Source organism: Serinus canaria, chromosome 4, assembly GCF_022539315.1.
Source record: "Serinus canaria isolate serCan28SL12 chromosome 4, serCan2020, whole genome shotgun sequence".
Taxonomy (NCBI): domain Eukaryota; kingdom Metazoa; phylum Chordata; class Aves; order Passeriformes; family Fringillidae; genus Serinus; species Serinus canaria.
Window position 1 is genome coordinate 1,929,202 of NC_066317.1, and position 19,468 is coordinate 1,948,669.

Below are 19,468 nucleotides of genomic sequence, written 5' to 3' on the forward strand. Positions count from 1 at the left end.
CATGCCTTGAGGAAGTGAATTAGCTGACAGTCCTGCCCTCCCTTGGGATGAACAAGCACTGAGGAAAAGGAGGCTGACTCCAGCTTTTTCTGTGATGGGCATGTTCTGTAGCCATGGCTGATGATACCATGTGCAGAGCTCAGTGCAGCACCTGGGTGACTTTGGAAGTGATGCTCCATCTCTGTGGGTACTTGAGAAATGGAGGGATTCTACAAACAGCTCATGTGAAGCAGTTCCAGGGTACTGTAAAATGCCTATCTGCACAAATTCAAGAGTCATTAAAATTTTCAGCAAGTCTTACATTTGGCAGTGTGGTATCTGTTGCTGGGTTTGTGGCAGCCATGTCAGAGTCCTGCTGAATCCCACAGTGTCTCTTTTGGGGACCTGTTGCAGAAGACCCGGGGAGTTTGGAGCATGGAGCCCTTCTGTTGGAAATGAGCAGCTGCACCCACGCCTTTTAAAGGCAAAACAACCTTCCTTGTGTAAATTACCTTCTGCTGGTCAGATCAATGTAGTGATGGGAGGCAATCCGTTTTTTAATGGGCATTTTACACGGTGATTCTTTCCTCAGGTAAATACAGCTGAGCAAGTGATTGTTGTTTGGAAGCCACAGCCTGCTTCCAAGAGTGGAAAACATGGCAACAAAGTAATTTTGTCACAGAGGAGATGAACGGGCAAATCCTACATAAGCCTCTCTTTGAGTTTCACTGCCTCTCCCATGTGGGTTTCTCTCACTCCTGGTTGGTTGCCTTAATCTCAGCTGTTCCTCCCCTCAGTTATAATTATGGTTTTCTTGGCATGATTAATGCTGAAATGCATCCTAATATTTAGGGGGTGATAAAATGGGTAACTCCTATTCTTCCCCAATGTGTCTTTCAAGCGAGCTAAAATACTTGACAAAATAAAAAAGCCAAATGCCAATGAAAAGCTGAGCCCCTGACAAAGAAAAACTTGACTGAAACAACCTGAGAAATACTTAGAAGACAAGAAAATTATTAGAGAGGTTTGGGTAGAGGAGTAGAGGTAGAAAACTTCCTGAAAGTATTTACGTAAATTCTTACCTTGGAGCTATGGCAATTTTGGAAAGCCTGGAATAGTGCCAGTGACAGTCTCTTATCTTGATGGTCCTGGAAATAATTTTATTCTGCAAAAATTCTTTTAGATTACAGCTATATAACAGAGCGAACCCTTACTAGGGAACAAAATGTATTTATTGCAAAATTTTTGTGGATTTTTATCCACATTAGACCATGATTATCAATGCTACATGTTTGTCTACATCACAAGCAAAAGTAAACTTGCAAAAAAAATATATATGTTAATTAAATAAGTAAAAATAAAAAAGAAACCTTGCTTTGAAGCTAATCAAAACATAAAAGGACAAAGTGTTTCTAAGTTGCAAAATCTGTGAAGTCACAACCTAGGCTCGCAAAAAATACTGTTTGGGATTTGGTGTGCAAAGCAGAGCACAAAGTATAATATGCAACAAGACACTGTGTCACCCCTTGGCTGGGACCAAACCCTGCTGTGCATGCTCTGTATGAATGCCTGTCAAATATCCTTCCAAGGCACGTGGCAATGGCTCTGGGATTCCATGGATTTGAGTGGCTCCTCATCTCCCACACCTTTCTGAGCATCAGAGAGCCCTCTATGAAGGCAGTGGCAGGAATCCATTCCTGTGGAGCAGTGCTCTGGAATGCCTGTGCTGAAAACACCGAGCAAAGAAGACTGATGTGCAGCAGTCAGTGAGCACCACCAAGAACACCGGGCTGAGGTGAGGGCCGTGTATGCTGGAGGCTACGAAAGCTGATCCAGCCTCCTTCTCCCCGCTAGCACATCTCGTTCTCATCAATCTCTGTGGGGCTTTTACCTTGGCTAAGAGGAAAGGAAGGAGAAATGCCATTCTCGGGCACAGGCTGCAGGGATGGCAGGCACCTTTCTTGTAAGATGGGTGCTTCAGCCAAGTGCAAGTGAGTCTCAAAATAATCCGTGGCCTCCCCTTCTTGAATCTCCGCCAGGATCTGGTAGTCCCCGAAGCAGATGATGCACCTCCAGGGCAGGTCGGTTTTGTTCAAGTAACCCAGCTCCGTTTGGTTGACGGTCAGCTTCGTTTTCTTGCTCAGGTTCTTGATCTCGAAGGCGTACTCGGAGGTGTGGAGCTTCCTGTAGAACTGCAGGGAGAACTGGATGCGGGAGACGCGCGTGTCCACCAGGCTGTAGCCGCACAGGCTGGAGTCGCGGCCGAACTTGGCCGTGTCGTCCGCCCGCAGCTGCTGCCGCTGGCAGAAATCCAAGCAGCGGAACATCATCTTCTCGGCCTGCCCAGGGTGGTAGAAGGTCAGGTGGAGGCACGTCACTGTCTCCTCTGTTTCGGCCTCCTCGAAGGAGCTCATGATGAGAGGAGCCCTTGGTGCCGGGAGATGCCAAACCCACGGCACGGAGCGGCTGCGGAACCCAACAGATTGGTGTCAGCGGGGTGGCGCTGGGATATTCCCTGTGCTCCTCTCCACTGACTGCACAGAGCCTCCAGACACCTGGAAGCTTCCAGATACCTGGAAGCACAGGAGTGGGAGCTCAGCAGCCACAACTCACCGCAGCTGCCAGCAAGCTCTTTGCGATTTATCTTCGCAGGAAATATGTCATTTAGCAGTTAGGTTTGCTTGGTAGGCTTAAAATGGGGCTAGGCAGAACTGGCTGGGCCTGTGTGCTCTGCTCTCAGGTACCAGGAGACCTTTACCAACAGTCTGTCTGCAGGCAGTGGTCAATCAAATATTTATAAAGCATTCCTTGGGCTCTCCGAAGTGACCTCTTGCACGGAAAAAGCGTTTAGAGAGTGACGGCTGGGACAGCACAAAAAGTGAATGGAAAAGGTTGGACTGTCCACGAGACCTAAAAGAGGAATTGTCACCACCTCCAGCTATTTCTCCATTGTCTGCTGGGAAATCCCAGCTCTCTGCTGATGCAGAAGTGCTAAAAATATTTACATTTCTTGGGTTTGGTAGTTTTGTGTTGTTTTTCTAAGGTCTTCACTTGCAGCACAGAGACCACATACTTATGAAACAAATTCTGTTCCAAAGCCTGAGCGACTGCAGTTCATCCTAATAAAACCTGAGACAGCTCAGGAAAGGCTGCCATCTGGCTCTCTGAATGCAAGGCCAGTGTCTTCCCACACTAAAACTGAGCCTTGAAAAGAAAAGCCTTGCCATTTGAAAGCAGAAACCAGCAAATGAGTTCCCAGTTACTCACCAGAGAAACATGTGAGCAGCCATTTAACTGGTATCACACAGTGCAGATGTTTCCACATCCAGATTGCAGTAAGTTCCCAGTGTGTCTCACACAGCTCTGGAGCTCACCAGCTCCATCCAGAGCTTTATGAGCAGCTGAATCATCACTGCAATGAAGTGATGATTGTGTTTTGTGATGATGGGGTTGACTTGTGGTTTTTACACACTGCACCCAAACACCAAGCAGAGTGCGTGGTGGTGTCTCAGGGCATCGTTTTCTCTGTGAAACCTCAAAACTGCTCCCTTTGCACCTTTAACACAAAACCAGCAACAGCTCTGACACAGCAGCTCAGCAACCTCAGCTTGGTTACTGAAGCAGTCTGCAACAGCACAGATGATGAGTGAAACACAGAATTTCCAGCAGAGCTCCCTTTCAAACAAGCCAGGAGATATCATCTGTGCTTTTGGCAGGGATGCAGACAGACAGCCTGATAGCAGGTGACTCCTTGGCCATCTGTGAGCCGAGCTGTGGTGGCACCATTACCAGTCCCTCCTCCTTGTGGATTCCCCAGCTCCCTCTGGGACGCTGGGAGCAGCTCTGTGGGCCAGCAGGGACTGTCCCCGTGCCCAGCTCTGCCCTTCCTCGTTTTGCACCAGTAAGGGGATATTACATTAGGTCATCTTTGCTGAAGGGGGAAACCACAGAGCACTTTCATTATGTTTGCAGCTCAGCCCGCAGTTCAGAGACACTTCTGTGCCTCACGACTTCAGTGCAAATTACTGAAGATTTAATGCAGCCATTTTACAGATGGCTACATTAATTTTAAAAATAGACCAACCACCCACTGCTCCGGCAGCACCCAGTGACGAACCTGGATCCCGGCAGCTCCCACAGACCCCGCTCCGGATCCACCATCCCTCAGGCATCCCCCTCACGGCCGCCCGCTCCTGCCTCAAAGGCCCGCCGAGGTCGAGCACACTGAACACTCCTTCACGTAATTGCCAGAGGAGTTTCTACTAAAAAGGAGTTTCGACTTACTAGAGTGCATTGGCCAGGAGGAAGAAACCTTCTGTAGACTTCTCCAGCAGCTCTAAGGCGGCCGCTGCCCCGCTGTTGTCCGTCCCTCCACCGCGCTCTCACCTCATCCTCCTCTCCTAGGGGACGGCGAGCGTCATCACCCCCACTTCCAGAGGCAGCAGAAGAGCGGGAAGCCCTACGGATATGGGCTCCGGCTCCTGGATAAGGCTGGGTGCCACCTCCCCACCCCACAGCACGGCCAGCCCGGGATCTGCGGGACCGAGCCCATCGGCACTGCTCGGCGACATCCCGCTGCCTTCCTTCCCCTCACGGCCGCCCGGCCCAGCCCAGCCCGGCCCGGCCCGGCCCGGCCGGCTCCTCACCTGGCGGGAGCGGGGCTCCGGCGGCCGCCGAGGGCTGCAGCGGCTCCTGACTCCCGGTAGCTCCTGAGGGAGCCGGCGGGAAGCGCTGAGGCGGGAGGAGCCGGAGCGGGAGGCGGGAGGAGCCGGGACGGGCCGTGCCGAGGCGGGAAGCGCTGAGGGCACCGCGGGGCCGGAAGTAGGACGTCTTTAAAAGTAAAGGGAAAAAGTAAGAAAAATAGATCAAAATTATTGATTTCAGTGGATAACTCTGAAGGAATAGCCACAGGTCTCTCCAGGGTCTCTGAGCGGGGACAGAGCTGTGTTCAGAGCCCTGTCAGGGATCACAAGTATACGGGCTCAGCTGTCAGACAAAATAATTCTGGTTTTACCCCCCAGATGAACGCTTTGAGGAGTAAAACGCTTCGGTAAGCGTTTTATAAGCATATGGGTTGACCTGATGATGTTCTTAAATTGATCGTTTTAAAATATTTGGTTGTCTGCTTCAAGCAACCGCAGTTCGGGTTCATGGCACGCCTGTGGGAAATAATCATCCCCGGGCCGACGGTCTGAACTGCTCTGAAAACTTTTCCTCAGCTCTTTTTTCCCTCCCTTTACCAATCCCGAGACAGCCGTGGATTCTCCTTTATCCAGCGGCTTGGTTTTCCATGTTCACCTGTGCCACCCCCCAGCCCAGGACAAGTGGCGAAGCGAACCCGATCATTTTCCATGCGGATCCCAAACATTCCCTGTCCTCCCTTCCCTGTGCCTGCCCAGCAGGCACTGAGGGCTTCATTGCTCTGGCATGGGCCATGAAATTCTGCCTTACCTCATACAAACCGTTTTTCACTTGTGGTTTTTTTCCATATCTTCAACAAACAGGTCAGTGACTTGTGGGTTGATAAGTTCCCTTGTAGCTCTTGTGGAATAACTTTTATTCCTGATGCGGCTGTTCCATGGGCTCTTCTCCCTGACATTGGGGGGGAAAAAAAGGGATTAAACTGTGTTTTGGAAGAGGTTGTGCTGAAAGGCAGAGAAGGAGAGCAGATTGTTCCAACTTTCTCCCAGAGTGAAGGCATTTTTTTACAGCAGGCAGGGCTGGGCCTGTGTGCTCACACGCAAGAAAAATGGAATACTTTGTTGCCTTCTGGAAAAGCCAGAATTGCACAATCCTGCTATTTGTTGCATCTGTCGATGGTTATAATTCCTGTCAGCCCTTTGTTTCCGGAAAGAGCAGAGTCCCAGGTCAGCAGGCAACTTTTCTGACGGGATTATTTTGATACTTGTGTCTATTGAGGTATGTAGAGACCTTTCCCTTTTTTCCCTAGGATTGTGTAACGTCGAATTAGCTGCATATTCCTTTATTGTTTTATGATTTAAGTATAGCTCTGTGTGATTTTGTACAGGAGAGGGCAGGAACTGGATTTGCAGCTTCTCTCTTCAATAAGTTTCTAGTCAGTTGAAACGCTGCCAGCTTCAGGAAAACAGCTCCAGGTTTGCCCTTTATGAGGAAAAAAAAAGAAAAAAATGCAGGCACTCTGTGCCTGTGGGGTTTTTGGGTGATGTTTCTCATGAAATTGTTCTGTTCTGTAGAAGAGGTCATTCCAGTATTACAATAACTTCTTCTTTTCATTGAAATGTCTTTGGTTGACAGTGAAACCGCAGATAAATGTGGTGTTGGGCTAATTTAGTGTCTTCCTCGGAAGACTGAGGTGGTTTTGCCGTGGCTGTGACGGTGTTTTGTTTTTCTGACAACTGACTCCTAACTCCAGAACCAAATCCATAGGTAAATCTGGGAAATGGAAAAACACCAGGAACTTTTATGTTGCTGTCAGTCTTAATTGGCTGAGGAAACAGGAGTCGGTGAGGGGAAATGTGTTTCTTTCTCTTTCTGGCATGTTCATGGTAGGTCAGAAGAGTTATAGGAAGTATGGTCTCTCAATCATCTGTGGGAGTGCTTATGAGTTGGGAATGCTGTGGTGACATTTCTTGGACACTTGGGAAAAATGTCCTTTATAGTTCTGTCTCTGTTATGGCATAAAAGCCTTTCCAGACCTGTCTGAACCTTTCTCCTTGTCCCTGCTATTTAAATTCACACGATGGAAGTTTCCTGACCCTGCTGAATCAGCAGGAATTCTGGCCTGATTTCTGCTGTGCTGAGATTTCCACAGTTCTGCCTTTCTCTCCTAAGGTCAGATTTTGCACCTGGTTATCAAAACTGTCAACATGGTGCTCGGATTTGCCTGTGGGCTCAGGTGTAAATGTTGTCTCTGAGTCTAATTCCCGTGGTTTTTTTTGGGCTCAGGAAGCCCAAGAAGGGTGCAGAAGATGGGTGGCTGTCCCCTCCAGCCCTCTCCATACCCCAGGAGCGTCTCCCGAGGCACCTGAGCCCTGTTTGCTGGCTTTCCCTGGCATTAAATGCCTCACTGCGTCTTGTCACCTGTCACACGAGCCTGGGCACGGTGCTGCTGTACCCGCCCTGTTCCAGGATGGCACAGGGGTGACCTGGAACTGTCCTTCAGGGAGCTGCCGAGTCACTGCCGAGCAGCTGGGTGACAGCTGGCTGATTCAGGGCCGTAAAGCCCCGGCTGCTGCCAGCCCTTTTCTCATTCCCAGCCGCCCGGGCGCTCGGAGCCCCGGAGTGGGAGTCAGTAGGTGGCGGTGTGTGACCAGACATGGGAGGGCAAGCTTCGTCTGGGGGGGATTTTGTGTTTTGTGCTAACTAGTTGTTGGTTTGTTGGCGGGGGTTCTTTCCTTTTTCTTTATTTTTCGGTTTTAGTCATCAGTTTAAGTTTGGTAGTGCAAGAGTTGTCGAGGTGCTTGTGAGTTAGTGCTAATAATGGCAGCGATAACTTCCCGGAGTTGGGAAAGGTTTATTGGAGTATGCAACGAGTGGCCTCATGTTCAAACAGAAAAGAGACAGGCCCTTCTCCGAGGCAGGTGTACTCCAGAGATATCCCACTGTATTCCACTGGATGTCAGTGTGACGGGGAGGAGAGGATGTGAGTTCCCTGAAGTTTTAGCTCCCAGTGCCAAGAGCAGCTCTGCTCCATCAGCAGAGAGGAGATCTTCCAAAGGAGGAAGAGAGGGCACAATTCCCTCTGTTTATTTCCCTCTTTGATCCTTGTTTACACAGGAAAAAGGGCTCTTCCTCTTTTCTTCTCATGTGACCTGAATAAACTAGTGAGGAATATTCACCTTGGCTGCTGGGAAGTACTCCTGACAAGATGAACTTTGTTTATGTCACTTTCCAAGTTCTCGTTTTCGTTCTACATCATGGTCTGCTCTTGGTCCTCCTTTACAACCCATCTGGCTTCTCCCTTTCTCTTCTTTCCCAGTTTCTCTTCCATTTTCCTGCCCTTCCTGCTCTCTGCTGTTCTTTCCTCTCAACATCCTCCTGATTATTTTTCCTATTTCCTCTGCTGCTCCCTCCACCTTGTTTTTTTTTTCCCCTCTGGACCCTTTCTTCCTCTGCTGCAAAGGAAAAAATAATTTTTGTGGCTATTTTGATACCAAGGAGTTGAACATTGCCTTCACTTTTACTGTGGAGGCTGAATCCCCTCTCCTTGTCTGGTTTGACACCATTCAGACAGAGAAAATTCCATGTGCACACTGCAGGCTGAGCAGAGTCAGCCTTTCCACCTCCCTTCATTGAACAAAGAAAGTAGTTTAGACCAATTAAAGATAATATAAGCTGTATTTTGCTGAAATGTAGCAGGAGCAGAAACTATAGTGACCTTTTTGTTGTTTTTGTAATTTTTTTTTCCCCTTTAAATTTCTATAGTTGCGAAGGTGTTGGAGATTCCTCAGGATGTGGCAATAAAACCACAGTTCCATTATCTGACTTTGCAGCATTCAGGGCACCCAGCTGTGAGCAATGCAGCCTCACAGGTACATCCATGACCATTTCTCTCTTTCCCCTTCCAAGACAGATAGGTCTGTGTGTCCCAAACTACTCAAGCAGCTTCCTTCCTACTCAGAGAAGCAGGTGTCTGGTTCTCCTTCACTTCTGATTGTTCTGGAAGCCCTACCTTGGGCCAGTTGCTGTTGAGGTTTAGGAAAAGAAGGATTTTTATTGCTGTAGGCACATAAATTGGCACAGAGGGGTGCTGAAGGCAGCTGGGTGTCTCTTCCTTGCCTAGGACTCTGCTCTGTCCCTGAGAGGAGCTCCTGGAGATGGAAAGAGCAGGATTTCAGAGCGCAGGGAGCATCCATCCCTTTATGGCCCTGTGTATGGCCTCACAAGGGAGCACTGTTCAATAGGCTTCAAAGTGCTGCAGCCCTGGCACAGCCCTGGCTGTGGCCACATGTAATATAGCCTGTAGCTCTTTAAAGAGGATTAGCCTCAGATCAGGGACAGCATTCATTGCTGGATTTCGTGTAAGGCAGAATATGCTAATGAAATGGAAATGTCTACAGCAAACATTGCATAATATGGGGAACCTCAAAACTGAGCACCGGGTCTTGATGTCTCTGCTGGGAGCCAAACTTTCAGACTCTGGTCGTTGTTTTTGGGAAAAACTGAAGTTTATGATATCACCACAAGGTCTCTGTAATAAATCAAGATCTGGTTTGCAGTTTTACCAGCCAAGTTAAAAAAATGGCAGCAGGCACTCAAAGGTAACTTCTCAGACTTTGTTGTGCTTTAATGATGTCGTAGTTCTCCAACAGAGACAAAACCCACCACAGCTTAAAATGTCTTCATCTGGGTTTTCTGCAGCAGGGATGGGCTTTGCTGGATCCTGTGCTCTCTTCCCATCTGCCCATCCATTGCTTTAAACACCATTTTTGGGTTTACAGGAGTTTGAGCAGTTTCAGTTTCAGGTGTTGTGAAGGGTTTCGTTTACAGACGTCATGGACATCTCCCAGAAAAATCATTTCAGGGGGATGAAATTCGAGACTTCACAGGGAGCTTCTGCCCCTGATCCAAAGCTGCCTCTGTGCCTGCCCTTGGAAGTGTTCAGGCCTGCTGGGGGTGATTCCCTCCTGGCACAAGGAATTCCTGGGAGCTCCATGTGTGTCTGTGGCCCGGGCTGTGGTGCCACCAATGCCAACTCTAAACCACAGAGTGATGGACATTAAATGCCCCAATGGGCCCTTCTGCCTTTGTGCACTTGAAGTGCCTCATCCCAGCCTGCTGGGGCATAAAAGTGCAAAGAAAGCCTTTGGGAAGAGGCTCCTTCTGGCTGTGCTTCCCAAAGGTGCTCTTTCATTCCTCAGTCACTTTTTCCATCCGTGCAGTTCCATATCTCAGGATTTTCGTCTTCTGGGATTTGTTGGGTTTTGTCATTTAATTTTATTTTGCTGTTTGGAAGGTTTGGGGTTTTTTTTCTGCAGACGTGGAGGGTGGTGATACATATTCATGAAAGAGAAGTCTTTCCAGCCCCTGCCTGCTCTGACAAAGACTTAGCTGTTTCACACAGCAAGCTGACTGGAATTGTGTGGGGCCTGCCTGACCAGATTAGAGCAAACAGGCAGCTTATTCCTCCAGTCATCGGGCCTCCCCTTCCTAACAATTTCCCCAATTGTCATTTTGACAAGGCTGTCATTAGGTGATGGCTTCTTTTGGCCATTTTCAGATAAAGATAATTTCCTTAACTTCCATTTTATTTGACAACAAGTAGTTTGGGAGAGAAAGGAAGTGCTTCAGTAGTTTATGGATTAAGGGTTTGTCACTTCAAAGGCATCTTTGATCTAAAAATATGTGCTGTACCAAATTCATTATGCCTTTCTTTCTTTTTCTTTTTTTTTAGAACTTTTTAATTTATTGATCTCCCCTCAATTATTCCTTTTCTTTTTTTTTTTTCCCTACATCCCCCAGTAGTACTTGGGACAGCAGTGATGAGGGGGAAAAGCACCCAAGTGGCCTCTCTGAAAAGTCATGACCAGGGTGAAACAACAGGTGCTTTTGTTCCACACTCTGCTTTTAGCCAGAGGTCCTGCCTGCTCCTGCCAGGGCAGCTCCATTCAAATCTGGGAGACAGGGAATGAGCTCCACGTTTTGGGTCACCCCTGTGCTACAACTGGCCTAAACCCATGGCTCTGCTGTGGGCTGGAGATGGAGTTTTCACTCCCTGATGCTTCTCAGGCCACCTCCCCAGGTGCTGTGGGGAGCAGTTGCTGTGTGGCTTTGGCTCTGCTCTGTGGCTGTGCTGCACCAAGGAATCCCAAACCTCATTCCAATAAACCAAAGTGGAAAGGTTTTTCTCCCTGGGATGTTTTTTTGAAGCTGAAATGCTCTTCCACAAAGCTCTGAGCTCTGGAGCAGGCAGGTGCAGTGGCCATCGAGTGTGTTGCTCCCCAAAGCCCATCCACCCAAGAGGGGCTGCTTGGAGAGGATTTGGGAACCCCTCTGGGTCCTTTCCAGCTCTCTGCAGGGAGAGGGGGCCGTGGTGGGGGTGTGAATATGGATCAGGAGTGGGGCTTTTCCTGCCTTGGCTGTGTCAGGCACTGGGCTTCACTTTCACCCCTCCTCTGCTTTTTGGGATCCACACATCTCCATCCTTGGCTGCAGCAGTGGAAATCCACGGTGGTAGCCCCTTGTCCCAGCCCCACACAGCCTTAGGTGGGGCTGGGATTTGCCCTGTGTTAATATTAATATCTCCTCTACCTAATTACCTCAGCTTTTCCTGCAGTGTCACCTCTGCACTACAGCAGCCAGCAAAGCACCTCCTTGCTGCTGGAGGCTGCTCCTGATCCCATTTCCAAACAGAAGCACTTCTGCTTCAGCTCTGCCTGGGGAAGCTGTGCAGGGGCAGGCTTCTTTTTCTTTTTCTTTTTTTTTTCCCCCTTCTTCTCTCCCCTTTTGCCTGCTAATTGGCTGAGACCACCAGAATTTGGAGGACACAGATGTCACTGATAGTTTGCCTAGGGAGCACATTCATGCCCATCTGTTGCAGTCTAGAAGGCTGTTCATATATCCACAAGGCCTTCATTTAATTCTTGTCAGAAAGTAATGTAAATCCAGTTTACCTCAGAGGTCACAGCCAAGATTTATGCCAATGAGCCCCCTGCAATTTACACACACTGTAGTTGTATAGGATGAAAAGAAACCCTTTCATGTTGGTGCATATTAACAAGAAAGCTTGCCTTAGGAGAGGCTTTTTGATTGAGATTCTTCCTTATTTTAATACAGCCAGTTGGGATAGCCAGCTTTACCAAAAGAAAACATCTAATCTTTAAGCCAGAGAAGTAAACTAGCTAACTAACTGAATAAAGCCCCCAGCAAATCTATTTATTTTTTTTTAAACCATCTTTCTGCAAAGAAAGGTAAATGCTCTAGGAAAACACAAGCATGTGTGCACTGAAATGTACAGGGAAACTGAATTTGCCTTCTGTGGAGATGATATTTATTCAACTATTGAAACCTTTGCTAAGTTATCAAGAGAATGGGTTTTTTTCTTTTTTCTTTTTTTTTTTTTCTGTTTTATTTTTTAATCCCTCAAGCAGCCAAATCCAAAAATGAAGCTGAGCTTGTTATTTTTGTGACAGGAAGGGCTCCAAAAGGCTCATGCACAAATCCACATGAGGGAGAGCAGCTGAGGCTGCTGTGTGCTGTGCATGCTCCCCTTACCTGCTGCAGGTGAAAACACCAGCCCAAATGTTCCACTGCTCTCCCACGGACAGCCTCCTGCAGTTTGTTCAGTCTCCCTGCAGAAAGCAGAGGGAGATGAAATGCCAGAATGCAGAGTGAAGGTGAGACTGTAACTCCAGCAGCTACAGCAGATCTGTGTCATGATTTCACCCCTTGCCTTTATTCAGCAAGGGACTCTAAAGAGCTTCCCTAAAAATGAGTGTGGCTTCATAATCTCAGGGTGGAAGGGCCACAGCACACCAAATTAGGCTGGAGGGAAAAGCTGGCAGAGCAAGTGGTGCAGGTATTGAATTGAACAGGAGCTGTTGGAAAAGAAACACTCCGAAGCACTTTGGTGATTAAAATTGCTTGTAGGAGCAGGCAGAGGAGAGCAGGGTACAAAGATGGATCAGGATGTGCCAACCTGATTGCAAAAAAGGTTTCAGAGTTGGGCACCTCCTTTTCTTTGGGCTCAGTGTAGCTTGAGAGTGTTTCTTTCATTTATCCTCCTCCCTTTTCCTCCCTCCTCTTCTCTAGTTTGCCTGCCCCACAGATTTTACCTTTGCAATGTTTCAGGCAGGAAGATCAGTGAGGTTTGCACGGTGCCATAATGACCAGAGTGGTTTGGGATTAGGAGGCAGGAGAGCAAGGCAGTGCCATGAAAGCACGGCTCACATTCCAAGTTCTGGTGTAACACTTAAAATAATTAAAATGTTTATTTGAAAGTCAAAGCAGCCTCAGCCATAAATAACTATCCATTCCTCGATTGATTGTGTGGAGTCCCGACCGAGAGCTCTGGGAATAAGGTTTATTTGCTCCCTGTTGGGATTAATCCATAAATGTAGTCTCCACATGGAACTCATCAGGTCTTTGCTTCCTCTTCATTAGTCTCCCTGGAGCTGGAGGGTACCCTGAATAAGATGAAAATTAGGATAATATATTTTCAGAGAGAAAAGGCCTGGTGATCTCTAATTTGTGTTTCAGGGCCATAATGCTGTGGAAAATTTCCCAAATGGTGTTGTCTGAGAAACCAGCTCTTGTTATCCTTGCTGCATTTGAAGTTTGAGTGCAGCAATTACATCTTCTTTTTCTTAAAGCCTCCAGAGCTAATTGCAGCCTTAAACCAGCTAGGTTGACTCCCAGGCTTCCTTCCACCCATGGCAGAACTTAAAATTCCTTTCTCTTGACAGACCTTTTGGTCTTCTAGCCCAAGGGCTCTGAAATGTCACAGTATAGCCCATTTCTTATTAAAGAGATCATTTCTCTGTATCCCACCCAATTCTCCCCTCCATCCCTCTTGTTCTGAACCCCAGCCCCAATTAGAGGGAACCACAGAAATGTTTTTTCTCGTCCCTTGAGACCTTTGTAATTTTTTTTTCATCATATTTGATGCAAGGAGTTATTTTAATCCAGACTCCAGTAAGAAATGACACTGATTTTTTTCTTTTTCTCATCCTTTCTGGTTTAGAGTGTCTTAACAATTACATCAAGCATTTAACAGCTGGTTTTGCCCAAAACAGGAGTAGAGCAGCTTTCCTGTCACCAAGGAGTGCTTAAATCCTCAATCTGATGCAAAATTGTTTTTATTATGTGTTTTCAGGGAGCATTTTTAAGTGCATGCTGAGAAAACATTTTTGCCCAGGCAGTTTTGCAGCACGTCAGGCTGCGATTTTCACCACTTCAAAACCATCTCCTTAAAGTGCCACTTGTTAGGATTTAAGGGAACTCTGAGAAAGCTGATTAGTAACCATTGAGAGGCTTCTAAAGGCCTCCAGAAGTTTTTGCTGTTCTGCTCTCGGGCTTTAGGCTCAGGTCCTGTGTTTCCCCAGGAAAGCTGCGTGCCTGGTTATTTCCCCCTCCCAGCTGTCACTCAACGCCACAGCTGTCACAAAGCACAACTTGCAGAATGGCATCTGTGTGAAGGATGCTGATGTGCTTTAGGGCTCCGTGGTGCATCTTAAGCTGATTTTATGATGCGAGTCATTGTCCCCAGTGATGGGTCTCAAAAGGCTCTCTACCCCCTGAGCACTAATGTACAGTTTATTGCACTTCTCTCCGTGCTCCCAGCACTTTGGCATTGCTGCTGCTGCTGCTGTGAATCATTATTTTATTGCTCCCTGTCCTTGCTGTTTATTCAATTCCTTGGAAAAATGTACTTGAGGAGAAATCCCTGGCTCGCTGACATGCGTGGATCGCTGTTAGGGAGCTGGCAGTTTCCTGGTGAGTTAAATCCTCCCAATCCAAGGAAGCCAAGTGCTGTACTTCCACACTAATTTGAGCTTCCCTGCTAAGCCCTGGCAGCTCTTTGTGAGCGTGGCAGCCTGTGTGGCTCACAAAGCCACGGGGCCCTCCTGCCTGCAGTAAAGACCCCAGGAAGGCTGGGCTCAAAGGTCTGGGCTGTAGCACAGAGAAGTGGAGCACGTCCATGAGCTCCCTTGGATGCTCCTGGAGCCATGTTATTTTTTTGTGAAGGGAAATAACTCAGTGTTTGCTCGTTTTAGTGCCCCTTCACAGCAAATGGTGCTTAGGAGCATTTATTTACAGGCTGTGAGGTGGCAGCTGAGCACAGACCTTCTCCAGCGTGCTTCTGCACTCTCCTGAAGCAGTTTCCAGGCTCCCAGGACTACTGTCCACAGCAGACCCAAGGCAGGTGTGTGTGTGCTTGGGAGTCACTGGAGTGGGCTCCCTGGAAAAGGAGGTTTTTGAGAAATCAATTACACAAAGGAATGGAGTCCGGGCCAGATGGCAGGGATGCTTCATCCCAACCTGGGAGGTACTCCTGGGACAGCTGCACACTCCTTCCCACAGGGCTGGGTAATCAGATAAATCAATTAGCAGATGTCAGTGCAGTTAACAGAGCAAGCCACGCTGGCATAGGTGTGTCAGTGTGACTACACTTTTCTTTCCCCTGATGGATACCCAGCCACAGGATCAGCTTGTCTAGACCTGGCAGGGTGGAGCAGAGCTCTCTGCTTTCTGGCTGTTGTTCCTGGGTTCAGAGATGTGCCCCTGAAAGATCCTTAGGGAGAGAGCACCTTTGTGAACTGGGATGTGGACTTGCACCATGTGCACATCCCGTTGCTGTCCCCTTTTTTTAGATTCATCTTTACCAGCAACAGGTAATTCTGCCCCATCTCCTGGGTGGGCCATGCTGTCTCTGGCCCCATCTCCTTTTGCTCCTGAGGGGAGCCCCTGAAAGGGTTCTGTTCCTGGTGCATCCACAGGGATGTGCTCCCAGCACCCAGCCATGCTCAGCAGGCTCAAACCCTGCAGAGAGTGGCTCTTACTTGGGGCTAAAAAGATGGGCAAGGCTTTCTAGGTTTTCCTTCTGCTTTTATCCATGCCTCTGGCTGATCTCTTACTTGCTCCCCAGCTTCTCTTATGTGTTCGTGCTCTTTCCCTTGGTCTCTCCTTCACAGCTACTTTTTAAATTCCTTCTTTCTGTGACATTTGCATCTGCAGAGGCAGTCAGAACCCCAGTGAGGAGCTCCTGCCCCCAGGCTCTTTGCTGCTGCATCCCATGGTTTGCCCTGCTCCACCTGCCCCTCCACGGCAGGCTCTCTGATCCTCTCTGCTTTCGCATGAGTGCCTCTCTTTTGCCCTCTGCTTTTCAGTCTGGCAGCTTGCTCCTGCTCAGTGCCCTTGAGAGCACGGCCTATCTGCCACCAGCTCCCACATCCAGCCATCCCAGAGACACAGCAGAAAGGGAAAAACTGCCTGGAAACATTTTAGCTCCCAAAATATGAGTGGTTTCCAGCCAGCAGAGCAAACTGTGCCTCTGTGCATTGTCCTTTGCACTCCCTCCTTCACTGCTGTAGTGTTTTCCCAGTTCTAGATATATTTTCACTGAGGCTGCTCCTGACTATTGCTTCAGGCTGCAGGAACAGTTTTCTAAATCGATGGGGGAAAAACCCCAAACGCTAAATATTTATCTTGTGCTTAATTTTTGAAAGCTGCCTGAGCGTTCTGGCAGGTACTGAGCCAGATGCCTGTCATGGGGATGGTGGGGATTTCCTGCTTCACCACTGGCAACGTCCTAAGCACCTGGAGGAGAACATTCACCCACGGGGTGTCATCCCAGGGTGAAAGAGAAGGTCTGGGAATGCACACAGCACGCTCCTCTCTGCCTTTCCATCCCGGTTAGCCCGAGCCTCCCAGGTGCAGAGGGCTTCGGCACAGCCCTGCCAGTCACTTCCGTGCTCGGGATGTCATGGTCCCACTGGTGAGCCCATCATGGCTCCACTGACGAGCCCGTCCTGTCTCCCTGGCACTCAGAGATGCTCCCCTCTCACACTGACCCCGGGAGCCTGCAGTGATTTCACACACTCCTCTGATAAAGTCCTCCGAGGCAGCCACCTATTTTCCTCTATTTCCCCCTATTCTTTCCCCCAGCTTGAGCCTTTCGGATAATTGATGATGCTTTAGTTAATCATTTTCCCCCTCCTTTGTCTGCCAGGTACCTCGGCCTCGAAGGGATCCTTTTCACGGGGAGCCCGTGTCCCCTCCTGAGTCATTGATCAGGGCGCAGCGGGGGGGTTCAGCGGGCCATGAGCGGGCAGAGCGCCGTGGCCGCTCTGCTGCAGCAGTGCCAGCGGGCCCTGGACACCGAGCTCCTGCCCCGGGCACCGGGAGAGGCGGAGGAGCGGGAATACCGGCGGTGCCAAGGTGAGCTCTCCCCAGGAGAGGCGGCAGCGCCCCGCCGGCGCTCAGCCCTGCCCTATTTTTCGTCTCCGTGAGTGTCAAGAGATGCCTGGATTTCGGGGCCGTGAATGGGATGCAGGCAGGGAAAGAAGTGCACTTTGTTGCAGTGAATTGCTGTCAGTTCTAATTTTAAGCTTCAGTAAACATGAGGCTGTAAGGAACAGTTTAGTTTGGGAAGAACAATACCCAAAAGTTTGCTGATGCACATAAATTTCAGTTATTAAAAAAAAAAAAAAAAAAGAGAGAGAGAGAGAGAAAGAGGGGGAAAAAAAGGATGCAACTTCTGAATAAGGGCACATATTTCCTCTCCTTTCATAGGAACTGGGGGAGGGCCCTCTCTGTTTGTCAGTTTCTCCTCATATATTAAAGAGCTCATTGCCCCAATCTTTATCTTGTAAAATGTGTGTGACCTCTATAAGTGGTGTCCAAGGGGAAAAAAAAAACCTAAAAAAAACCCTTTGCCGTATCCCTCTTGAAAGGAAAATCCATGCTGGCTACAGGCTGGAATAAATAACCAGTAAAGGAAGCAGCGTTTAGCGAGGGCTAAATAAAGAATAAAAGGATTCCTCATTTGCTTCAATGCTGCCGTTACCTGCTGGAAACCAGCAGCAATTTTGCTATGGCCGCGAAAGGAGGATTTATTATTTCTCCACTCCAGCGGAATTAAGGTTTCCCTTTGCGTGCCACATCTGCGGCACTGCCCGCTCCCCAGCTCGGTGTTAATAATGTTTCGTTTTCGCCGTGCTTGAGTGGCTCGGCCCTAACGTTAATGTGATCCTTAAAACCCTTTGTTCGTCCCGGGGCGCGGAGCCGTTGAGGAGATGTTTTTCCGACCATCCTTGTTCTTGCTGGGAGGTCAGCTGCCTTTTCCTGAAGCACCTAAGTCTGTTTGCGCTGGAGGGTGGCGTGGAGGATTCTGTTATGGATACGGGAAGATTTTTCTCTCCTCTTCTTTTGTTTCCAACAAAGAGCACTTTGTTTCCTCGTCGCAAATTCTTTTAAGTTTTATTGTGGCTCCGCAGAATAGGCTCTTGAACCCCTAATCAGGTAGCGCTTTTTTTCCCCCCCATCCTCCTCCTCCCTCCTTTTCTCCTATTAAATACCACAAAGTATGAGAAATAATCAGTTTAGTTCCAGATAAGGTGAATCAGTGCCCTTATAATCACTCGATTGGACACGGTCCTTCAGGTAAACTGCTTGAGGAAATGGGCCATCAGAGCCTCGAGTGCTGCTCGGCCTTTTCCGAGGGCCGTGTTCCCATCAGCTGGAAGGAAAATACCCAGCAGCGGGGTGGTGACAGCGACATTAATAACTGCTGGGGCTCTCTGCCTGGCCGAGGCAGGGCCCCGCAGCTCGGCGGCTCTCGGCTTCGGGGGGACCCTCCCTGCGCTGGGGCCGAGGGGCTTTCCTGAAGCCCCTCTCCTCCCGGGGCTGCCTTTGTTCCCCCCGGCTTTCCCAGACCCGCAGCAGGAAGGACTGAAGGCCAATTCCGTAAAAATGGTGGGGAGAGGAGGAGCACATCTTTATCTCACTTTAGAGGGCAGAACGGGTGTTGGGTGGGTCTGGATTTGTTCTTTGTTTCTGTTTTAGGCTAGAAATCATCCCAGTCCACTTGAGTGACCGCTCAGCCTTGGTTAATTGATGAGTTTAAATTGCCAGTGGTGAGAACAGCTCTCTGTTACCAGGGCAAACTCTGGTCCTTGGAGCTGGATCTTCCTTGGGGAAAGACACAGGCAGTTCAGTCGTCCCCCTTCCACATGGGAGATAAGTCCTTCTGTCCAACAATTTGTTCCTTGTGATGAGGTGAATATCCCTGTGCTGAGGTGGATACCTCTGCTCCTGCACTGATTTTCCAGTGTGAGGGTGGGAGCAGGACCTCCTCTCCCCATCAGCCCTGGCACTTGGCCACCTTGCCTCGGCGTTCAGGGCTGAGCCCCTTCAGGCACCACTTCAGGAGGATAAGGAAATTGGGCTTTACTTTAAGCCAGGATGTGTAACAGGAAGATTTCCAAACCCCACATTTCCTTGGGATGGCAACAAGTGAGAAAACGTGGGCTGGAAAAAGCGGGAACATTGTAAACTTCACTTTTTGGAGGTGGGCCCTGAATGTCCAACTTCGTGTTTCTTCCCAGGAAAACCATACCTGTGAATGTGCTGCAGTGCAAGCATGCAACATCCTTTTGATGAAGTTCATTTTGTACAGACCCTGCATAAAGGACTGATTAAAAAATCTGTAGCAATGCATTTATTGCGTTGCCTCGTTAAAGCAGCCATGCTCCCTGAGCAGGGCTTTTTTGGGGGATTAATGGCCAGAAGGGGCCAGATCTGCAGCTGATGATCACCATTAACCCCATCTGGTCAATAATCTTTGTTAATCCACTTTTATTGGCCAGAGAGGCTGCCCAGCCGAGTGGTTAGCACGGCACAGCACACCCACATCACCCCTGCTGCAAGGAGAATGAAATGGAAAAGGAACATGGAGAGTGGCTGAGAGGAAGGGGCAGATCCAAGCCCAAACCTCTGGCTTTGTGCTCCTTGCAGTTGCTTTCTTAGTTGGATCAGATTGGAGATCCACCCAAAGCTGATGGAGTGG

At 48.8% G+C, this 19,468-nt stretch overlaps 2 protein-coding genes across 12 annotated transcripts in view; one reads left to right on the forward strand and one right to left on the reverse strand.

Annotated features, from left to right (window-relative positions):
* Positions 1-1,193: 1,193 nt before the first annotated feature.
* Positions 1,194-5,690, reverse strand: TIFA (TRAF interacting protein with forkhead associated domain). Of its 9 annotated transcripts, none has more exons than XM_018913268.3 (4): positions 4,626-4,739; positions 4,264-4,379; positions 3,247-3,391; positions 1,194-2,445 (listed from the first exon to the last, which is right to left on the reverse strand). In XM_018913268.3, the coding sequence occupies exons 3-4, from the start codon at positions 3,267-3,269 to the stop codon at positions 1,830-1,832; spliced, it is 639 nt and encodes a 212-aa protein (XP_018768813.1). In that variant the 5' UTR covers positions 3,270-3,391; positions 4,264-4,379; positions 4,626-4,739; the 3' UTR covers positions 1,194-1,829. The 9 variants fall into 9 exon arrangements, 7 of the variants coding, with proteins under 7 accessions (XP_018768813.1, XP_030094776.1, XP_018768812.1 ...); XM_030238916.2 differs by having other exon boundaries at positions 3,247-3,910; XM_018913267.3 differs by having other exon boundaries at positions 4,097-4,379.
* Positions 4,757-19,468, forward strand: part of ALPK1 (alpha kinase 1) — a 33,091-nt gene continuing 18,379 nt past the window's right edge. Inside the window, exons 1-2 of one of the 3 annotated variants that reach the window (XM_030238914.2) lie at positions 4,757-4,830; positions 16,631-16,839. In XM_030238914.2, the coding sequence (XP_030094774.2) occupies positions 16,722-16,839 (118 nt within the window). In that variant the 5' untranslated portion in view covers positions 4,757-4,830; positions 16,631-16,721. Of the gene's footprint in view, positions 4,831-5,812; positions 5,899-16,630; positions 16,840-19,468 lie in introns of those variants that run through there. The other 2 variants (XM_018913272.3, XM_018913271.3) reach the window with 2 other exon arrangements.